The sequence below is a fragment of the Leuciscus leuciscus genome, assembly GCF_965113295.1.
Source record: "Leuciscus leuciscus genome assembly, chromosome: 3".
Taxonomy (NCBI): Eukaryota; Metazoa; Chordata; class Actinopteri; order Cypriniformes; family Leuciscidae; genus Leuciscus; species Leuciscus leuciscus.
The window spans coordinates 53,165,910-53,183,841 of record NC_138727.1 but is presented as its reverse complement, the minus strand read 5'-3'; the positions used below and the strand labels follow the sequence as shown (position 1 = coordinate 53,183,841).

Here is a 17,932-nt window from a genome sequence, read left to right as displayed (position 1 = left end):
CAATTACAGACAATAAAAACAAACAATCAGCCAGATTCTAATAATACATAAATCAGCCACAACAACCAAATTGCCTCTATAATGCTTTTTTTTATAGGTTCCTAATTTTGTTTTTGAGGTTTAATACAAAATGTTTACATGCAACAAAGGTCAAACAATAAATTCATTTTCTCATAATATTATCTGCAGCAGCAGCTCTTTTCTCACAGTTTCTGAAATGGTTTGATAAAGGATTTGTTCTCTACAAACCCCTCCTTTCCAAGAGACGACTCTCTTCTGATTGGTCAGAAGGCCCAGTCTGTTGTGATTGGTCTACTCTTCTCTGATTGGTCAGATGGCTCAGTCTGTTGTGATTGGTCTACTCTGCTCTGATTGGTCGTAGGGCCCAGTCTGGTGAGATTGGTTTACTCTGATCTGATTGGTCAGATGACCCAGTCTGGTGTAATTGGTCTACTCTACTCTGATTGGTCAGGTGACCCAGTCTGTTGTGATTGGTCTACTTTGCTCTGATTGGTCAGATGACCCAGTCTGTTGTGATTGGTCTACTCTGCTCTGATTGGTCAGATGACCCAGTCTGTTGTGATGGGTTTACTCTGATCTGATTGGTCAGATGAACCAGTCTGTTGTGATTGGTCTACTCTGCTCTGATTGATCAGATGGCCCAGTCTGTTGTGATTGGTTTACTCTGATCTGATTGGTCAGATGACCCAGTCTGTTATGATTGGTCTACTCTGCTCTGATTGGTCAGACCCAGTCTGTTGTGATTGGTCTACTCTGATCTGATTCGTCAAATGACCCCAGTCTGTTGTGATTGGTCTGCTCTGCTCTGATTGGTCAGATGGCCTTTCAGCTTGTGTCGGAAACCAAACACCCATTACCATATCTGAATTTCAGATTCACCTTCTTCAGCACTTCATACACAGTCATACTAACAGTAGTGATGGTGTCAGTTTATTTTTCTTAGTTTCGCTTCCTTTGACTTTTAGTATGTTTTCATTAGTCACATGTGTTCCTTTGTTTGATTTGATTTTCCCGCCACTCATCAGTTTCCATGGACTTATCACAGCTGTTCGTCAATTAGTTCATTCTCCCTGTGTATTTTAGTTCCTCACCTTCACTCAGTGGTGTTCCGGTCTCGTGTGTGTTAGCATTCTGTTGGAGTATCTTCTGTCTTGCCCTGTGGATTATTGTTATTAAAACTTTGTATTTTGAACTTTATCTGCAACCTTGCTAACATAGATGTTGTTTGCAGGCAGCCAATCACGACCATAGACTGGCGTTATGCAAATGTGTTACAAACCTATGTAGGTTCAAACAGGAAGTAAGATTGGAATTACTGTTCATTTGAGTTTACAGATTTCCGAAAGAAACACCAGGATTGATGATGGATGAGTAAATGAGTGAAGTGAATTCCTAGTTGCTCACAGTATATATATTTTTTTTCTGTAAACCTGGACAGGTGAGGACAGCGACTATTATGAGAGTTTTGATGAAATCACATCACGTACACAGTTTCCAGAGAGCTGGCTTTGGACAGAGGAGATTCTGCCGTTCTGCCCAGCTAATAACAAGTTATGGTGAGTACGAGACAAACATTTAATTTTAAATGAGCAGAAGCGATGGGAAATGTTTTTTCGTTACTAGTTACTTATTATCTGTAGATAGTCTTACATGCACTGTCAACCTTTGTGGGTATTTTCTTTCTTTATCTGTTTTAACCTTTTTCTATTCCCTCCTGTCCCAGTGTAACAACATCGATGACAAGAGACAGAATCTACCTGAAAGAATCTATCACTACTTGGCAAATCTTCGCTTTTAGCCTGTCAAAATCTCACGGTAAACTTGTTATGTTGGGGTGAAGTACACTTATATAATACACTTTTTTCACCTCGTTTTAGACCTGTAGCATCATGCTAATACTCCATTGCTGTCTTTTTCTCCAAAGGCATATGTGTGGCAGATCCATACGAGATGATAGTTTATAAGAGGTTCTTCATTGACCTGAAGGTGCCGTTCTCAGCTGTGCGCAATGAGCAAATACAAATCAGGGCCATCCTTCACAACTACACCAAGAAGAAAATTAGGGTAAACAGTCACACAGTCATTTTGGTCCTAGATTATCACCCAATGTGGTGTCAGATACAATTAACGTGAGGATAAATGTGCCAATGAGGCAAATTAGACTTGATTTAATCATGCATTACTTCTGGGAGTCCAAGTTCACAGGTTTTAAATGGTTGTTTACAAGGACCAGGCTAGTACAACAAGTGCTAAATCTTCCAAAATTTGAGCGTTTTTAGGTAACAAGAAACAAGCTATCTTTAACCACAACTATGGCACCATTTTATTTTATAAAGTCCCCCTGTAGTGAAAATCAAGCTTTTAATGTTGTTTATATGTCTATGTGGTGTTTTTAATATGCTTTAAGACAAACCATGTGTAAATTCATAAGTCGACAGCATTGCTGAGTATTTTCTCCTTAAAACTGCAGTGAACCAAAGACAGTCTCAAAAACACGGTTTTAAATCGCTGGTGTTTCTGACGTCACAAACTACCTTGTAACCAATCAGATCAACGTGTGATCGTCAACGAGTGGATCTCTGAGCTGAGTGAGTGAGTGGAGGCGGGGCTTATTTTCATTTGCATATTCATAGAACCGAGAATACTAAATGAGGCAAGGGTGTAGAGCTATATTCAAGATATTTTAAGGCATGAAGAATTTTGTCTCAAGGAAAAAACATTTAAATATGTAATTTTGGTGATCAAAGATGAGTTTTAAAGGATACAATTATTGGCTACAGGGGGACTTTATGGTAAATCTCACACAAACCACACACATTCAAATCCTTTCACACACAACACTGTAACACATTGGTACATTTGTCCAACTGTCGGCTTCTCCTTCAGGCTCGGCTTGAGTTCATGGAGACTGAACACATTTGCAGCTCCGCCAGCAGAAAGGGCTCCTACCAAACAGAAGTGGAGGTCGAGTCCATGTCCTCCAGGTCCGTCCCGTATGTGATTATTCCCCTGGAGTTGGGCAATCACTGGATCGATGTGAAGGCAGCAGCGTATGACTCTGTCCACAGTGATGGAGTGAGGAAGATCCTGAGGGTGGAGGTGAGTGAACTTCCCGTCTGCCCACTGATAAAATTACAAAGCTGAGCTCTTTTTTTTTTTGGGCATCCCATATGCTAAATTACAGCATTCAAAACGGCGATAACAATTTTACTTTATATTGCTAGCATTTATATTTCAGACCCAAAAATGGACTTCGAAAATTGACTATTTCTGAATGGTCCCTGAACATTGAAAACGTCCGGTTTTTTAAATGCAAAAAAAAAAAAAAAACTTTATTGTGCAAACATTATGGAAACGTTACTTTTGAACGTTCCCTAAACATTCTGAAACAAGTAACGTTAAAACCCTCTGATGCGCTTCGGTAAATTTTACGCTTAGTTTTTTTTTTAACTTTATCGGAATGGTACGGAAGTTGGTAAAGGTTTTGGCACTTGCTATGTGTAGTAGAGACAAGATTTGAAAAGGCTAAATGGTCCTGAAAAAAATAGTCACACTTGTGCTCCCCGCAGTCAAACATGACCACATTGGAAATGAAGGGGAGACGAATTTCACCTAGTGAAAACTTTTGGTACTGCGGCCAAACAAAATCTTACTGAAAGCAATTTTTTAAATATATATTTCATATAAAAAACTTTTTTTCACTTTTTTTTTTTTTCACTTCAGCAATAATCTGCCAAGTGTCCTCTTTGAAAAGAGATCAAAAGCATTAAAGATTTACGACAGTTTAAGTTTTTCAAGTATGCTCAAAAAGTTAATGAATGAAACTAATGAAAAGCGTTAGACCAACGTCAAACTAAAATGTTTCAGAAAAAAAAGTTCCATGAATGATGTAAACGTCTTTGTACTAACATTTTCAAAACATTACTAAAGACCAGATACGATATGATAATTGCTTTAATTTATGAAGTATTTAAGACATATGTATTGTTTGGTTTTCAACACACTTGAAAACCATTCATTTACTGTCATTATAGAAGCTTGATTTTATTATGTGATTCAAACTACCTAAACAGATCAAACCCAATCTCTTTGTTTCAGTCTGAGGGTGTGCTCACTATGATACAGGAGACAAATGTCGAGCTCAATCCTGCTAAGATGGGTGAGTTATTGGAGTCTTTCCTCCAAAATATCCAAAAATGCCCCTTTTCTAATTTCAATCTGAACCTGTGTGACAGGTGGACTACAACAAGTGTCTGTCAGGAGTCTCAAACCAGACACTCAGGTCCCCAACACACCCGCTAACACGTACATCACAGTCAAGAGTAAGTAGGAATCTGAACGCTTATTTATTCTGCTTGTCCATCCGCTCATCCAGTCCTGACCGCTGTGTGTTACTCAAGGTCAGGAGTTCAGTAAGATGATCGAGCAGGCCATCAGTGGAGACTTCATGGGGCGGTTTATTGTCCAGCCCCGTGGTAATGGAGAGGAGACTATGATCTACATGACTCTACCTCTCATTGCCACTCATTATCTGGACAGCACCAAGCAGTGGGAGACTGTTGGCATGAACCGGCGTAATGAAGCCATTAACCATATCAACACAGGTCAGCTGACCACTCTCACTTTCAATCTAATGCATTTCTGGGAGAAACATGATATTTAATGAGTATAAATGAAGGGCGGGGTATAGCTTTATCCTATGGAAGCCTATTTACACATAAACAACAAAAAACAAATCATGCTTTAGTAAATCTCAATTATGACAAAAAAAAAGGTTAAATTATGACTTAAAAGGATGAAATGGAGAATTTCAGTCACTCAGTTTCAGTCAATCTCATGTTAATCTTGAGTACCTATAGAGTAGTATTGCATCCTTCATATCTCCAAAAAGTCTTTAGTTTTATTATATTTATAAAAGAACGATAGGCTGTACCGAGTCTTTCCGGAAAAAAACGAGCGGCTGGAGGCGTGCCTTGTGGGCGGAGCTAAAGAATCACGAGCGCGAATCACACACACACACCATACATCGCACGCTCCATAGATACATTAACTATACGTGATCATGTTGTTTACTTGCTGTGCTTACGCGCCGATAGCTAACAACACACAGACATTTGAAGCAGTTTTACTCACCGCCTGCGGTTCCAACGCACGACCGTGAACCTTTATCGTTGGGACTGCTTCATCCTTAAGCATTAGACGATCTGCAAATCCGGCGTCGAACTGGGCCTTGTTTATAAAACAATCATCGTCGAAATGCAGGGAACAACCAAGAACACTTGCACAACTCCGTTGATGACTTCCCAAAGCCGAGCACAGCGCTTTGATGGGCGTACTGCTTTCGCTCTCTCGCTCTGGTCTACGGGTGCGCGCGCGCCCTTCCAGGAGAAGTGCCCTTAGGACCCGTATAAGGAAATTCCGCCCCATCTGACGTCACACAGGCCCATACTCGAAAAAAACTTTCTGAAACTTGTGACAAACCGGAAGGAGTATTTTTGGCACAGAAATACTCCATCAAACGTACAACTTAATTTTTGAAACTTTGTCCATGTTTAGCATGGGAATCCAACTCTTTAACAGTATAAAAAACTCAGTATGCATGAAATAGCATTTCACCCCCCCTTTAAGACTTAGTATGTCATAGTACTTAGTACTTTTTATGCCATAATGACTCATAATTTCGACTTTTTAATGTTAGAATTTCGACTTTTGCTGTCAGAATTGTTACTTTTTAGTCATTATGACTGTCAGAATTTCAACCTTCGAATTTGAAATATAACAGTGTCATTATTTTGACCATCATAATTTCAACTTTTTATGTCAAAGGCGACTTTATAATGTCAGTTTCGCCTTTTTATGGTCACAATTTTTACTTTTTATATCAAATGATGATTGTCATAATTTCTACTCTCAAATGACTTAGTATCTCACAATTTCAACTTTTTATTCATAATTATTACTTTGCCATAATTTTGACTTTTCATCTCAAGTATGACTTAGTGTGTCATCATTTTGACTTTTCATCTCATAATTAGGACTTGTATGTCATAGTACTTGGTATTTTTATGCCATAATGACTCATCATTTTGACTTTTGCTATCATAATTTTGACTTTCGAATCTCAAATGTCATAATTTCATAATTTCATAGTTTTAATGTTAGAATTTTGACTTATGTTGTAATTATGACTTAGTATATCATAATTCCGACTAGTATGTCATAAGTATGATTCTTTTCAAAAGCATGAGTGGTGGAAATGGACTTCCATATTGTCCACTAGGAACTGATTGCATCATTGAAAGTGGGCGTTGCACACTAGAATGGAGTCAGGTGATTGGAGGAGAGACACAGTTTCTGATTTATGTAGAATGTAAAAAAAGGAGTGGGTTGTTGTGTACACACACTGCAGACACACAATAATGAAAAAACAAAACAAACATATAGGTCCCCTTTAATATATCCCTCAGAATATTCTCTATTATGCTAACAAAAGCTATGAATTCGTAAGTTATTTACTGTATCATTCTTGTTAAGGTTATCAGCGAGAGCTAACTTTCCGTAAACCAGACGGGTCCTTTGCTGCCTCGATGAGCACGACTAGCAGCACATGGTGAGACGAGCGTTCTTGCCATAATTATCTGATCAAGTAGTTACATGTGGTTTCTTACCTCTTCTTCTCTGGTCATTACAGGCTGACGGCATATGTGGCGAAAGTGTTTGCGATGGCCAGCGATCTGATCAACATAGAGGAGAATGTGATCTGCAGCGCCCTCAAGTGGCTGGCCACAAACAAACAGCTGCCAGACGGCACGTTTAAAGAAGACGCCGCCGTTATACATGAAGAGATGCTTGTAAGTTACATTTGGTGTACATACATGTTTCAGAAAATGTTACTTCCTCTGTAATATTTGAATGTCCAGTGTAGAATATTATTAGTATGAAAATTAAATAAACTAGTGAGAATGTGAATAGTGTGTTCGCTGTCTTAAAGTCCAGAGGGTCGGACGTGTCATTAATTTGAATATATAATAGTTTTAATTAATTTGGAGAAAAACCTCTAAAGGAAGACATCAATATGCTGCAGTAGGCGAACTAGTGTTCAAGTTTTTTCCTAACAATTGTTTGGGCTCTCGTTTATTTGAGAGAATGTTAATTCCAGGGTGACGCACAGGGGAAAGACAGCGACGCCTCTCTAACGGCATTCGTTCTGATTGCCATGCAAGAGGGCAGTAAGATCTGCGCTGAATCTGTAAGTGTGATTCCTGGAAACAAACAGCGCTATGATACGTCGCATCAGTCTCATTGAGTCTCTCTCTCCATACTAGAGTCTTCAGAGCAGTGTGAACAGAGCCGTTAATTACCTGACGCTGAGAGTTCACAGTCTGACCAGCACTTATGCTGTCGCTATGACTTCTTACGCTTTGGCCCATGCTGGAAAACTCAATAAAGACATCCTGATGAGTCATTCCAGGCAGAACGAAGGTCAGTAACAACACAGTCGAATCAACAGTGCAACTACAGCCACTATAAGCATAGTCTCAGCCTCAGACGTCACGCCCACGGAACGTTGGCTAAACGTCTGATGCATATGGTACACTTAACTGGAAACACTTTAGGAATGTCGAAGTCGTCATCTGATTGGTTGAATTTTATCGGATTTCCGGGGGGCACGAGTGTCGCGTTTATTTTCGGTCCGCCGGGAAACAAATGTCATGACGCCAAAACCCCTCGTGGAAGAAGAAAGCCGTTGTTTTTACAACTGAGACAATGAGCGCTTACCACGATCAACTAAACGCTGTATTTTCAAAAGTATGTGAAGTTCGCGGCTCCATTGATGCAGTAAACTTGCACAAGGTTCTTGAATGAATAATTTATTAGATGCACGCCGGTCTGTTATTGTAGGGACATCAACATTATATTGTCACGCCCCTAAATATGACGCGGTACAAAACAAACTGTGATTGGTTGTGTTACATGTCAGTCAAACGTCCTCTTGGGCGGTCCTTGGCCAAGAAATGCTGCGATAGAGTCCAGACCTTCTGCCGTCAGTCTGAAGGTCTGGCTATGCGAGACTACTATAAGCATGACATGCAAAAATAAATAAATAAACCTGTAAACATCAATGACATAATACATTACCCCACAACCCTACATAGGACAAGCGGTATGGAGAATGGATGGATGGACGGACAGGCAATAAACTAAAAAATCTGAGTAAAGGACTTTTATTTTCAGTTATTCCCTCAATCCTTTAGACTATCAGTGTGTTGCAGAAAGGACCAATCAGCTGTTTGATTGACATGTAAAACAACCAACCACTGTTCACTTCCTGGATTTTCTGATTAAGTGTCAGTTGTGTTTTTATAACTGCACGGAACAGTTTGTGTTTTGAGTTATAAATGAAGAAAAACTAATACTACAGTAGAAATGTACACGTTACAGTGAGATAAACGACTGATTATTATAAATAAAATAAAAAACTATTGATTATTAAAGTCGGCATGAAACAGAATTTACGAGAGTCTTTTCTTCCCTATATTGTGATGTACATCCGAGTGAAACGGCTTCTCAAACAAGAACAAATGTGGGCGGGGCTTGTTTTTGTCCGTGGGGAATTGATTGGATGGTTGTGGTTTGCTATTGGTGGATCTCATGTGATTGACAGGTTATTGCCCCGCCCTCATCATCAGAGAAGAGAAGAGATGCTGCAAGAGGGAGGGGAAGTTATTTTGATTCTAGATTATGAGGAAACATGAATTTAAAAAACGTTTGCGCACGGATAAATCATTTATAATAAACACTGCGCGAAAAAAAGAAAAAAAAAGAATTCTTAATTTTGATTTCATGGTGACTTGCTAACCTAAGCTGTCTTCTAAACAGTCGGTACATTTTGGCAAGTTCCTGGACAGCGTCAGCACTCTCTGGAGGCCACAGGTTATGCGCTTCTCGCGCTGGTGAAGGTGAAGGACTTCGAGCGCGCCAGAGCGATCGTACGCTGGCTGAGAGCACAGAGAGCTCACTATGGAGCCAGTGGAACCACACAGGTACAGAGCAGACCATTACTGCTTAAAAATAAACCTGCTGACAAGGTTTAAAGGTGCTGTATGCAAGAATGACATATATTCTTCTATAAAGGTTTATAATAATAATAATAATAATAATAATAAGGTGATACATTCTAAAATAATGGCCCCCTTAAACTCAAGCTAGAATATTTTAAACTTATGTGTGAAAGGTTTAATAAACAGTGCACCATTTTAATGACCAGTTCATTGATGGTCTTAAACATGGATTTGCAAACTTTTCGATTTCATGAACCCCTAAATATGATGTTGCCTTTGCGACGAACCCCTTTTCCAATGTTAAAAATGTATAAGATATCATATGAAAAATATTTACTTTAATAAGTCAACACCCTTTTTTCTACCCAGCATTAGCGTACTGTAATGTGTTAACCTGAAATGAAGCATTGATAAAGTAACTGTCATTAATCTCAAAATTACATAACAGTCTTCAGAAAGCAGAATAAACTTTATTGTTTATTATTTTATTATATCATTTATTTTATTGGTAACACTTCACAATAAGGTTTAATTTGTTAACAATAAACAGCTATATTAGTTCAAATAAACTAACAAAGCATTTATATATTTTAGTGAATGATCATTTCAATATTTACATTACATTATTACAATTTAAAGTATCTGTTAGTTAATTATTTAATTAAGATTAATAAATGATGTAACAAATGTATTGCTCAATGCTAGTTAATACATTCAATAATTGGAACTTATTGTAAAGTGTTACCATTAAATGTTCTAAAATATTATTATAATAATATTATATAATTTGTATGAATTATAATTTTTATTATTTATTTTCATGTTTTAAAACCCCTGGTCTAAAACACTGGAGCATTTGCTTCATGAATAAGGGAATGCTGTATATTTTTCTGCCTCGTCTCTTAGGCGAGCATCATCGTTTTCCAGGCCGTGGCTGAATATCGTACAGAAGCGAAGAAGCAGGACGTGAATCTGAACATTGAACTCTCTGTGGAGGGAAGAACAACACATAACAGATGGACTTTCACTCGTTCCAACACGCATGTGACGCGATCAGACAAGGTGAACGAACAAATATGAGTGAACAGACATGCACAGTTCGCTTTTCCCCTTCAATTCTTATACATTTCTCTGATTTCAAATCATGCAACATAATTGAACTATGTAAAATGTTCTCACGACAGGTCAAACTGACACAGAAATTCAACGTCACTGCTCACGGGAATGGGATGGCCACTCTCTCGGTGAGCATTCGTGAGCGCTCACGACTTCAGTTACATGTTATTTACAAAGATTTACAGCTTGATCTGTCCTCAGGTGTTTTCTCTGTATTATGCCGTGCCTGAAGAGAGAGAGAATGACTGTAATGCGTTTGATCTCAGTGTGAAGATGGAGAAACAGCTTGACGGTAGGATTCATCAGTTCATCTGTATTCATGTCTTCTTCATTTATTAGTGACGTTTAACAGTGTTATATCTTCTCAATCTGCATTGCACGCAGTGTCACATCCAGGAGCCATTGAAAGTTACCTGCTCACCATTGAAACCTAGTGAGTAAAAGTTAATGTAGAGTAAAAGCAGATCCGTCCATCCGTATGTCAGCTGTTAGGTTTGCATCTTCAGCTGAATGTGAGCATGAACTGATGGAAAGTTAGATCACGTGCGTTGTCTTAATCCATCTGTGCAGTTTCAAGAACCCAGCGAGAGATGCTGCCATGTCTGTTTTGGATGTTGGCCTGTTAACAGGATTTAAAGTAGATGACACTGATCTTTCAAAGGTAAAAATGATTCAGAAATTGAGTAATACCACATGCCACTTTGTAACGAAACACTACACACCTATAGACTGAACACATAACACGCACACACATGACGTCACCGTTTTTGTAGTTTACACAGAGACGATAATGGTATCGTCATATAAATGAATGGCCAAAACACAAAAGTTTTCCGTGAAAGCGCTGTCATATAAACGATAAAAGTTCTAAGCACTTATTTTTGTTAGCTGGGTGCTACCTGAAGCTCACTGAGCCACAATCAAATTTCATTCATCCACACCTTTATATATTATATATAATTCTTGGTTTTGACTGGAAATATTATGGATGTGGTTCTATAATGGATAATTTTCTCAGTGTTTGAACTTTTCTGATTTAATTCCATCAGTTATCTAAAGGGAAAGAGAAGTACATTGAGAGATTTGAGATGAACATGAAGCTTTCAGAGCGTGGGTCGCTAATCATCTTCTTGAATAAGGTACTGAAAACTAAACCTTTAACACCAACGAGAGACTCTGAACACCAAACATGTGAACATTAGTAAAATTGCTGTGTGAATTAATGTGTAGCCAGAATGAAATGATGATGATATGATGTGAATGGTTCCATGCATAACATTACACTGTGACATAAACACAATTTGGCTGCATTAAATTTGATCGATGCAAAATTATATGCATTGAAAAATACACATTAAATGTGTTAATATTTTCTTTATAACATTCACTTGTGTGGTGGTACAGTATGACTTGTATGAATCTCTCTTTAAAATGATGGCTGACAAAGTCACCCATGTATGGAAATACTTGAATTGCATAAATGCAAAAGTGATTTGTGAATGTAAATAATAATTGCCAGTGTGTCTCATTAGGTTTCTCATAAAGAGAGGGAAAGGATTGCTTTCAGAATGCACAAGATCAATGAAGTGGGAATGTTGCAGCCCGCCGGTGTCACTGTGTACGAGTACAACGCTCCAGGTACATGATGTCACATGGACGCTCACACACGATACACAGTTTACAGTGAAAACAGTGGTAGAAAGTGGAAAAGGCATACTGTATACATATTGCATACACATTATTAAACAGAAGTTGCATTAGTCTTCTTAACTATTGTGACGTATATCCAAGTGAAACGGCGTCTGGAACAGGATAATATGTGGGGCGGGACTTAATTTTGTCCATAGACAATTGATTGAATGGTAGTGTTTTGCTATTGGTCAATCTCATGTGAGTGACAGGTTGCCCCGCCCTCGTCCCAGTAAACATATTATCAGAGAAGAGATGACGTTGCAGGAAAAGTTATTCTGATTAAAGATTGAGGCACATGAATTATGCTTTTTTTTTTACATTTAAAATTTTCTTTAGTGTGTAATGTTGCTGCCTGAAAAAGCTCTGCAATGTTCAGAAGTCCCTCCAGCGGGAGTTCTTCTCTATATCAGTGTCAGTGTTTCTGAACTCCCTGAAACGCCTCCATTGTTATCTTGAGTTTTATTCCGGGAACGAACACGTCACAATATTCCTCATTTAAATAATTAATATGCAGAATAAAGGGGCGGGGCCTGGTTGAGTTAGTTAGTAGTGTGTTGAAACTGGTGGTTATGGTAAGGGGCGGGACATTTCCCAAACACTGTTGAAGCACTCGACCAATCACAACACACTGATCCAGCCGACCAATCAGAGCACAGTGTGCTTTTCAGAAGGAGGGGCTTCATAGAGACAGGAACTAAACAGAGCGTTACTGACAGACTGGGAACAGAGGAGCTGCAACAATGGAGAATATGGGGAAAATAATGTGTTTTTTTAACATTCAAGCACTAAAACCTATTCTAGTAGAGCCTAAAAACTAATTTTATTGCAAAAGGCATAATGCTATGATTCCATAAAAAAACAAGAATTGCCAGTTTCATGGTGAATTGAATCTACCACGCAGATGATCGTTGTGTGAAGTTCTTCCATCCTCATAAGAGAGACGGTGCGCTGAACAGACTCTGCCATGAAGACCTGTGCGAGTGTGCCGAAGGTACGTGTGTCTGTGAACGGAATACACACTGTTTGAGTTAATTTGTGAGGCTGGTGTGTGTCTGTGTGCGTGTTTGTAGATAAACCTATCTGTATTTACAGAGAACTGCAGTCTCCAAAGGAAGCATCACATTAAAGAGTCTCAGCGTGCTGATAAGGCCTGTGCGCCTGGAGTTGACTACGGTAAACACACACAGCTTTCTGCTTTTGTAAATGTGTTTGTCTGTGTGAAGAGCTGGGATTTTATATGCTGTTACTCACTTCTCTTATAGTTTATAAAACCAAGGTGATGGGAAAGCAGCTTTCACTGCAAGCAGACATCTACAACATGACCATTGAACAAGTGCTGAAGGAAGGTATGTCTTATGAAGTGCACTGTAATATGCAGAAAACAAGTCGCAGTTTCAAATAATCAACCTTTGTGGGGGATTGGAAATACAGTTTCATTTCTGAAAGTATGAATGAAGGAATATGCACGAATTTGTAAATGCATCAACTTTTTGAATATTTCTCATATTTTGATCAGTAATTGTATTGATTCAGCCACTGTTGCCATTAACCTTTTATATTTATAATAACTGAACAGAATACAAAATGGTTTGGCATGTAAAAACAAAGAACCTTTGGTAACACTACAATGAGGTTCATTAGTTAACGTTAGTTAATGTATTAACTACCATGAACTGACAATGAGCAATACATTTGTTACAGTATTTATTAATATTTGTTAATGTTAGTTAATAAAAATCTATTGTTTGTTCATGTTAGTTCATGGTGCATTAACTAATGTTAACATTAAGGGCCCTATTTTAACGATCTGAAACGCAAGTATCAAATGTGTAACGCAAGTAACTTTGTGGCTGGATCTCGGGCGCTGTTGCTATTATACCGGCGGGATAAATTACTCTTGCGCCCGACGCAAATCTAAAATGGGTTGGTCTGTAGTTACATGACTCATAGGTGTGGTTTGGGCGTAACGTGAAATAAACCAATCAGAGCGTCATCTCACATTTCCTTTAAAAGCAGACGCGCTTGTTCCATGGTGGATTGCTATTATAACGGCGGATTTGCCAGACACGCACCAGGAGCGGTTCACAGCCGAGGAGACCGACGTTCTCGTCAGGGCCGTAAAACACAGAGAAGTGACATTGGGGATGGAGAAACACACCCAAATTAGCTTCGGTTAAAGGACAAGTTCGGTATTTTACACTTAAAGCCCTGTTTTCAGATCGTTTCTGATGAAATACAATGGTTAAGATTGAAATTTGAACAAATGCTGCTGGCCTGAGAATTTTCGGTTTCTGTGGTAGCACCCCCCCACCTCCACAATGGTTGCATAGGTGCACTGGAATAATCCTCCCTAAAACGCATTAAACTTTCGTTTACAAAGACGTGAAACTCACCGAGTGGTCAGGGGTGTTCACTGATATGCTCACACAAAAATCGCTGCAAAAGATGCTTTCCAACAGGTTTTATCGTAGTTTTTCATCCAATACAAGTCAATGGAGTTGGACAAAAACTACGATAAAACCTGCTACCACAGAAACCGAAAATTCTCAGGCCAGCAGCATTTGTCCAAATTTCAATCTTAACCATTGTATTTCATCAGAAACGATCTGAAAACGGCTTTAAGTGTAAAATACCGAACTTGTCCTTTAAAAGGGCGTATAATAATTTGGGTAAATGTGTAAGCTAGATTTATGCCTATTTTTTCGCATCTTCATGGACACAACAATGATTTCCCTTGTCTGGTAATATTTTTCCTGCAAAAATGGCAACTGCTGCGTCTGTGTAGATGAGAGAAGCAAAGTGAATGCGCGTTGTGCACACGCTACATTTTGGCCAAGCATGCACCCTTAAAATAGCACATGAACGCGCAACTGACTTTAGACTAGGTTTTTCCTGGTCTGTGGCGGAATTGTTTTCTGAAACTGCAAAATAGCACCAGAACACGCCTCCTCTTTTTGAACCGCCCCTGGGAGCGCAAGTTCATTCTCTAATTTACCGAAGTGCGTCTGTGGAGGGAAAAGTCCGCTGTGCGCTGGTGCAATATAGGAATGATACATGCGTCGGTGTACAAAGTCAATTGCGCTGGGTGCAAGATAGGGCCCTTAATGTTTTTTTTTATGGCACAACTCATCAATCACAATTTTAGGGTCAGTGATATGTTGATGATAATTGTTGAAAATGCTTGTTGATAATGAAAAAGCATAGATTCTCTTATGAAAAATGTATTGAATGTAAAGCTTTTAATGAATGCAATACAGGAAGCAAACAGTCACATGACAAACTTGTTAAATGCCATAAAGCTGTTGTTTTCTTTTACTATAAAATAAATCTATAACACATTTAAGAGTGTATGGTTTTCAGGGACTGATCCAGCTGTGGAAGGGGAGACCAGGTCTTTCTTGGCTCATCCTTACTGTAGAGGGTTTCTTGAACTTGAAGAAGGCAAAACCTACCTGATCATGGGCCAAACCACATCACTTCCTAGGATTGGTGGAAGGTAGGAGCTTTATGAACATTACAAGGAAAATCTCTCTCTCACTTGTTCGGTCTGAACTCGAGTTCCGTTTCAAACGCTCCACACTGCGTCATCTATGAGACTAGAGTTGATACACACAGTATTGATCGATCTTGATGTGTTTATGTGTTTGTTTTTTAGACTGAGGTACAACCTGGGTGAGCAGACCTGGATTGAATACTGGCCGACACAAGCGGAGGCCCAAACTGAAAAATACAAAGACAAGTACGTCGGCATCGCTGCACTCGCTGACCAGCTCTTCAACATCGGATGCACAACATAAAGATCCTCATCACGTGTGGAATCTGTGAACTTTGCTTTATTTTATGTCTTCTCCAGATTTACTGAAAGAAAGGATCAATGTACTGACGTCAACCTTTCTGTAATAGGGAAAACTGGGACAAGGTGTCACACATTTTACATTGAGTTAATTCTACTTCACATTTTACTTTTGTGACAACATGCCCCAATTGCAGGGTATGTGCATTGAATTCACGTGAATTATTGTTTTGACAAATGTCTTAGTGTTTTAATCTGCAACCACTGCTATAGTAAAAACGCAGTAGTGTAACGGTACTAGACTGTGATCTAGTCATAATGACAGCTTTCCTCATGTGACAACTCGCCCCAGTCTATTTGGATCATTTGTACTTTCTGAAGTTAATTGAGCTTTGAACAATTTAGCCAAATAAAATTAATTTGTTCTCCATTCTCATCTCTTTGGCTGCAAAAACCAGACATTATGTATTGACCAACACACACGCAACAGCAAAATACACTGGTTGTGAAAGATGATTGTATGATAATAAACGTTTAACCAGATATCTGCATCAACTTCTGATCTTTCAGACCTTTGAAAAGTAAAATTATGGCGTAGTTACATGAGATCAAACAACTCCATTCAGTATTAATCATAATTTAAATCAGGTTGATGAAGGTGAAAGAAACACGAGTCCTTCAGAGCTATAATATAGATTTTAAAAAATAGAATATAAAATCGAGCTGCAGTGTTACAAGCACTAACAGCAACTTGACCCGTTGAGCAATTGTGGTTTTTATTTCAAGTTCACTATGAGTTTGCATGTGTGGGCTGATAACGACAGATAACCCGGGTGTTCAGTGTTTAACCCTATAAGTTTCCAGTGCACACAGTGGTCCTTTGGGGTCAATATGGTCTTACAAAAAAAAAAAAAAAAAAAAAACATTTTAATAATACAAATTATATATAATTTTTTTTCATTTACTTCTCATCTATACATTTATGCTGTGTTTTGGGGATGTGACATACTTTTTTTTTTTTTTTAAACCTATTTACTGCAAAATTCCTCAACTACACCATTAGAATGCATATGAAATATTACATTTTTATGAATTTTTTTTGTTGTTGTTGTTGTTTGAGGTCTTTTGAAGTGTCTTATTGCAATAATGCCACATAAGTTTGCAGTAATGCCAAATAAATTTGCAATAATGCCACATAAGTTGCCACTAAAAGTAAAGACTTGATTGCAATTACATATAATTTTTTTTAATAATCGAGATGTATACAATTAACTTTAGAATAAGAAACACATTTTTCTGTAAATAAAAGTAAATAAAATCAACAACAACAAAAAAGCAATAAGTGGATAGGAACAAAAGTGAAGAGTAAATGAAATTACATTAAAGAAAAAAAGTTTTAAAAAATTGCTTTTCCCAAAAGGCCAGTGTGAATTTTTACATTTATTTTTATTTTATTTTTTGTATAAATAGATAATGCAGAAAAAGTCACAAAATTTTATGCAACTGAGATGAAGGGAACCATATTTAATAACTACGGAAAAGTCGATTTGGGGTCATATAGACCCCAAGGGCCGAGATCAATGGGAACAAACCTGCTTTCTTTACCTAATATAAACTCTGAATGATTGATTGATCGATTGATCTATTTAAAGGCACATCACTGCATGAAATGATGCTGAAGTGATGGTCTTTTTTCACAGTTTATGGTCTGAACCAGAGGAGAAGAAAGCGAAAATGTCACAACTTTAATCGCACAAGATGATCATAGTGAATCATAGCTCAGGTCCCTCCACCCATGTTACTCAATAACTGACAGTGAGGATGATGATGATGCTCTTCACTGAGGGAGGGACTCAAGTGAGGATGAATATATTGAGAATGAGCATCTGCTATAGTTCATATACAGGCATGATGCGCGTGGACTCGGTGTGGCTGGCGGCGGTAGTCGTCTCATTACCCCTCCTCTCCCTCTGCGACCCCCTGTGAGTATAAACACACACAACTGATGCTTGTTGAGTTGTGATGAAATGGATTTAAAATATTATTTAAAATAGCTGTTAAAGGGATAGTTCACCCAAAAATGAAAATTCTGTCATCATTTACTCACCCTCAAGTTGTTTCAAACCTGTATGAATTTATTTTTTCTGCTGAACACAAAAGAAGATATTTTGAAAAATGTCGGTAACCAAACAGTTGATGGACCCCAATGACTTCCATAGTAGGAAAAAAAAAATACTGTTGAAGTCAT

At 38.3% G+C, this 17,932-nt stretch overlaps 1 protein-coding gene across 1 annotated transcript in view; it reads left to right on the top strand.

Moving 5' to 3' along the window:
* The window catches only part of LOC309494714 (uncharacterized protein), a 58,623-nt gene that overhangs the window by 12,604 nt on the left and 28,087 nt on the right, over positions 1-17,932 (top strand). The window contains exons 18-42 of the mRNA XM_082164125.1: positions 1,460-1,577; positions 1,745-1,836; positions 1,946-2,085; positions 2,908-3,120; positions 4,120-4,180; positions 4,257-4,343; positions 4,422-4,625; positions 6,556-6,631; positions 6,713-6,872; positions 7,181-7,270; positions 7,347-7,503; positions 8,902-9,065; positions 9,990-10,145; positions 10,268-10,327; positions 10,401-10,491; positions 10,584-10,632; positions 10,770-10,860; positions 11,249-11,338; positions 11,732-11,837; positions 12,793-12,882; positions 12,984-13,064; positions 13,154-13,237; positions 15,252-15,387; positions 15,547-15,683; positions 17,501-17,666. Coding sequence (XP_082020251.1) covers positions 1,460-1,577; positions 1,745-1,836; positions 1,946-2,085; positions 2,908-3,120; positions 4,120-4,180; positions 4,257-4,343; positions 4,422-4,625; positions 6,556-6,631; positions 6,713-6,872; positions 7,181-7,270; positions 7,347-7,503; positions 8,902-9,065; positions 9,990-10,145; positions 10,268-10,327; positions 10,401-10,491; positions 10,584-10,632; positions 10,770-10,860; positions 11,249-11,338; positions 11,732-11,837; positions 12,793-12,882; positions 12,984-13,064; positions 13,154-13,237; positions 15,252-15,387; positions 15,547-15,683; positions 17,501-17,666 — 2,899 coding nt within the window. The remainder of the gene's footprint in view (positions 1-1,459; positions 1,578-1,744; positions 1,837-1,945; positions 2,086-2,907; positions 3,121-4,119; positions 4,181-4,256; positions 4,344-4,421; positions 4,626-6,555; positions 6,632-6,712; positions 6,873-7,180; positions 7,271-7,346; positions 7,504-8,901; positions 9,066-9,989; positions 10,146-10,267; positions 10,328-10,400; positions 10,492-10,583; positions 10,633-10,769; positions 10,861-11,248; positions 11,339-11,731; positions 11,838-12,792; positions 12,883-12,983; positions 13,065-13,153; positions 13,238-15,251; positions 15,388-15,546; positions 15,684-17,500; positions 17,667-17,932) is intronic.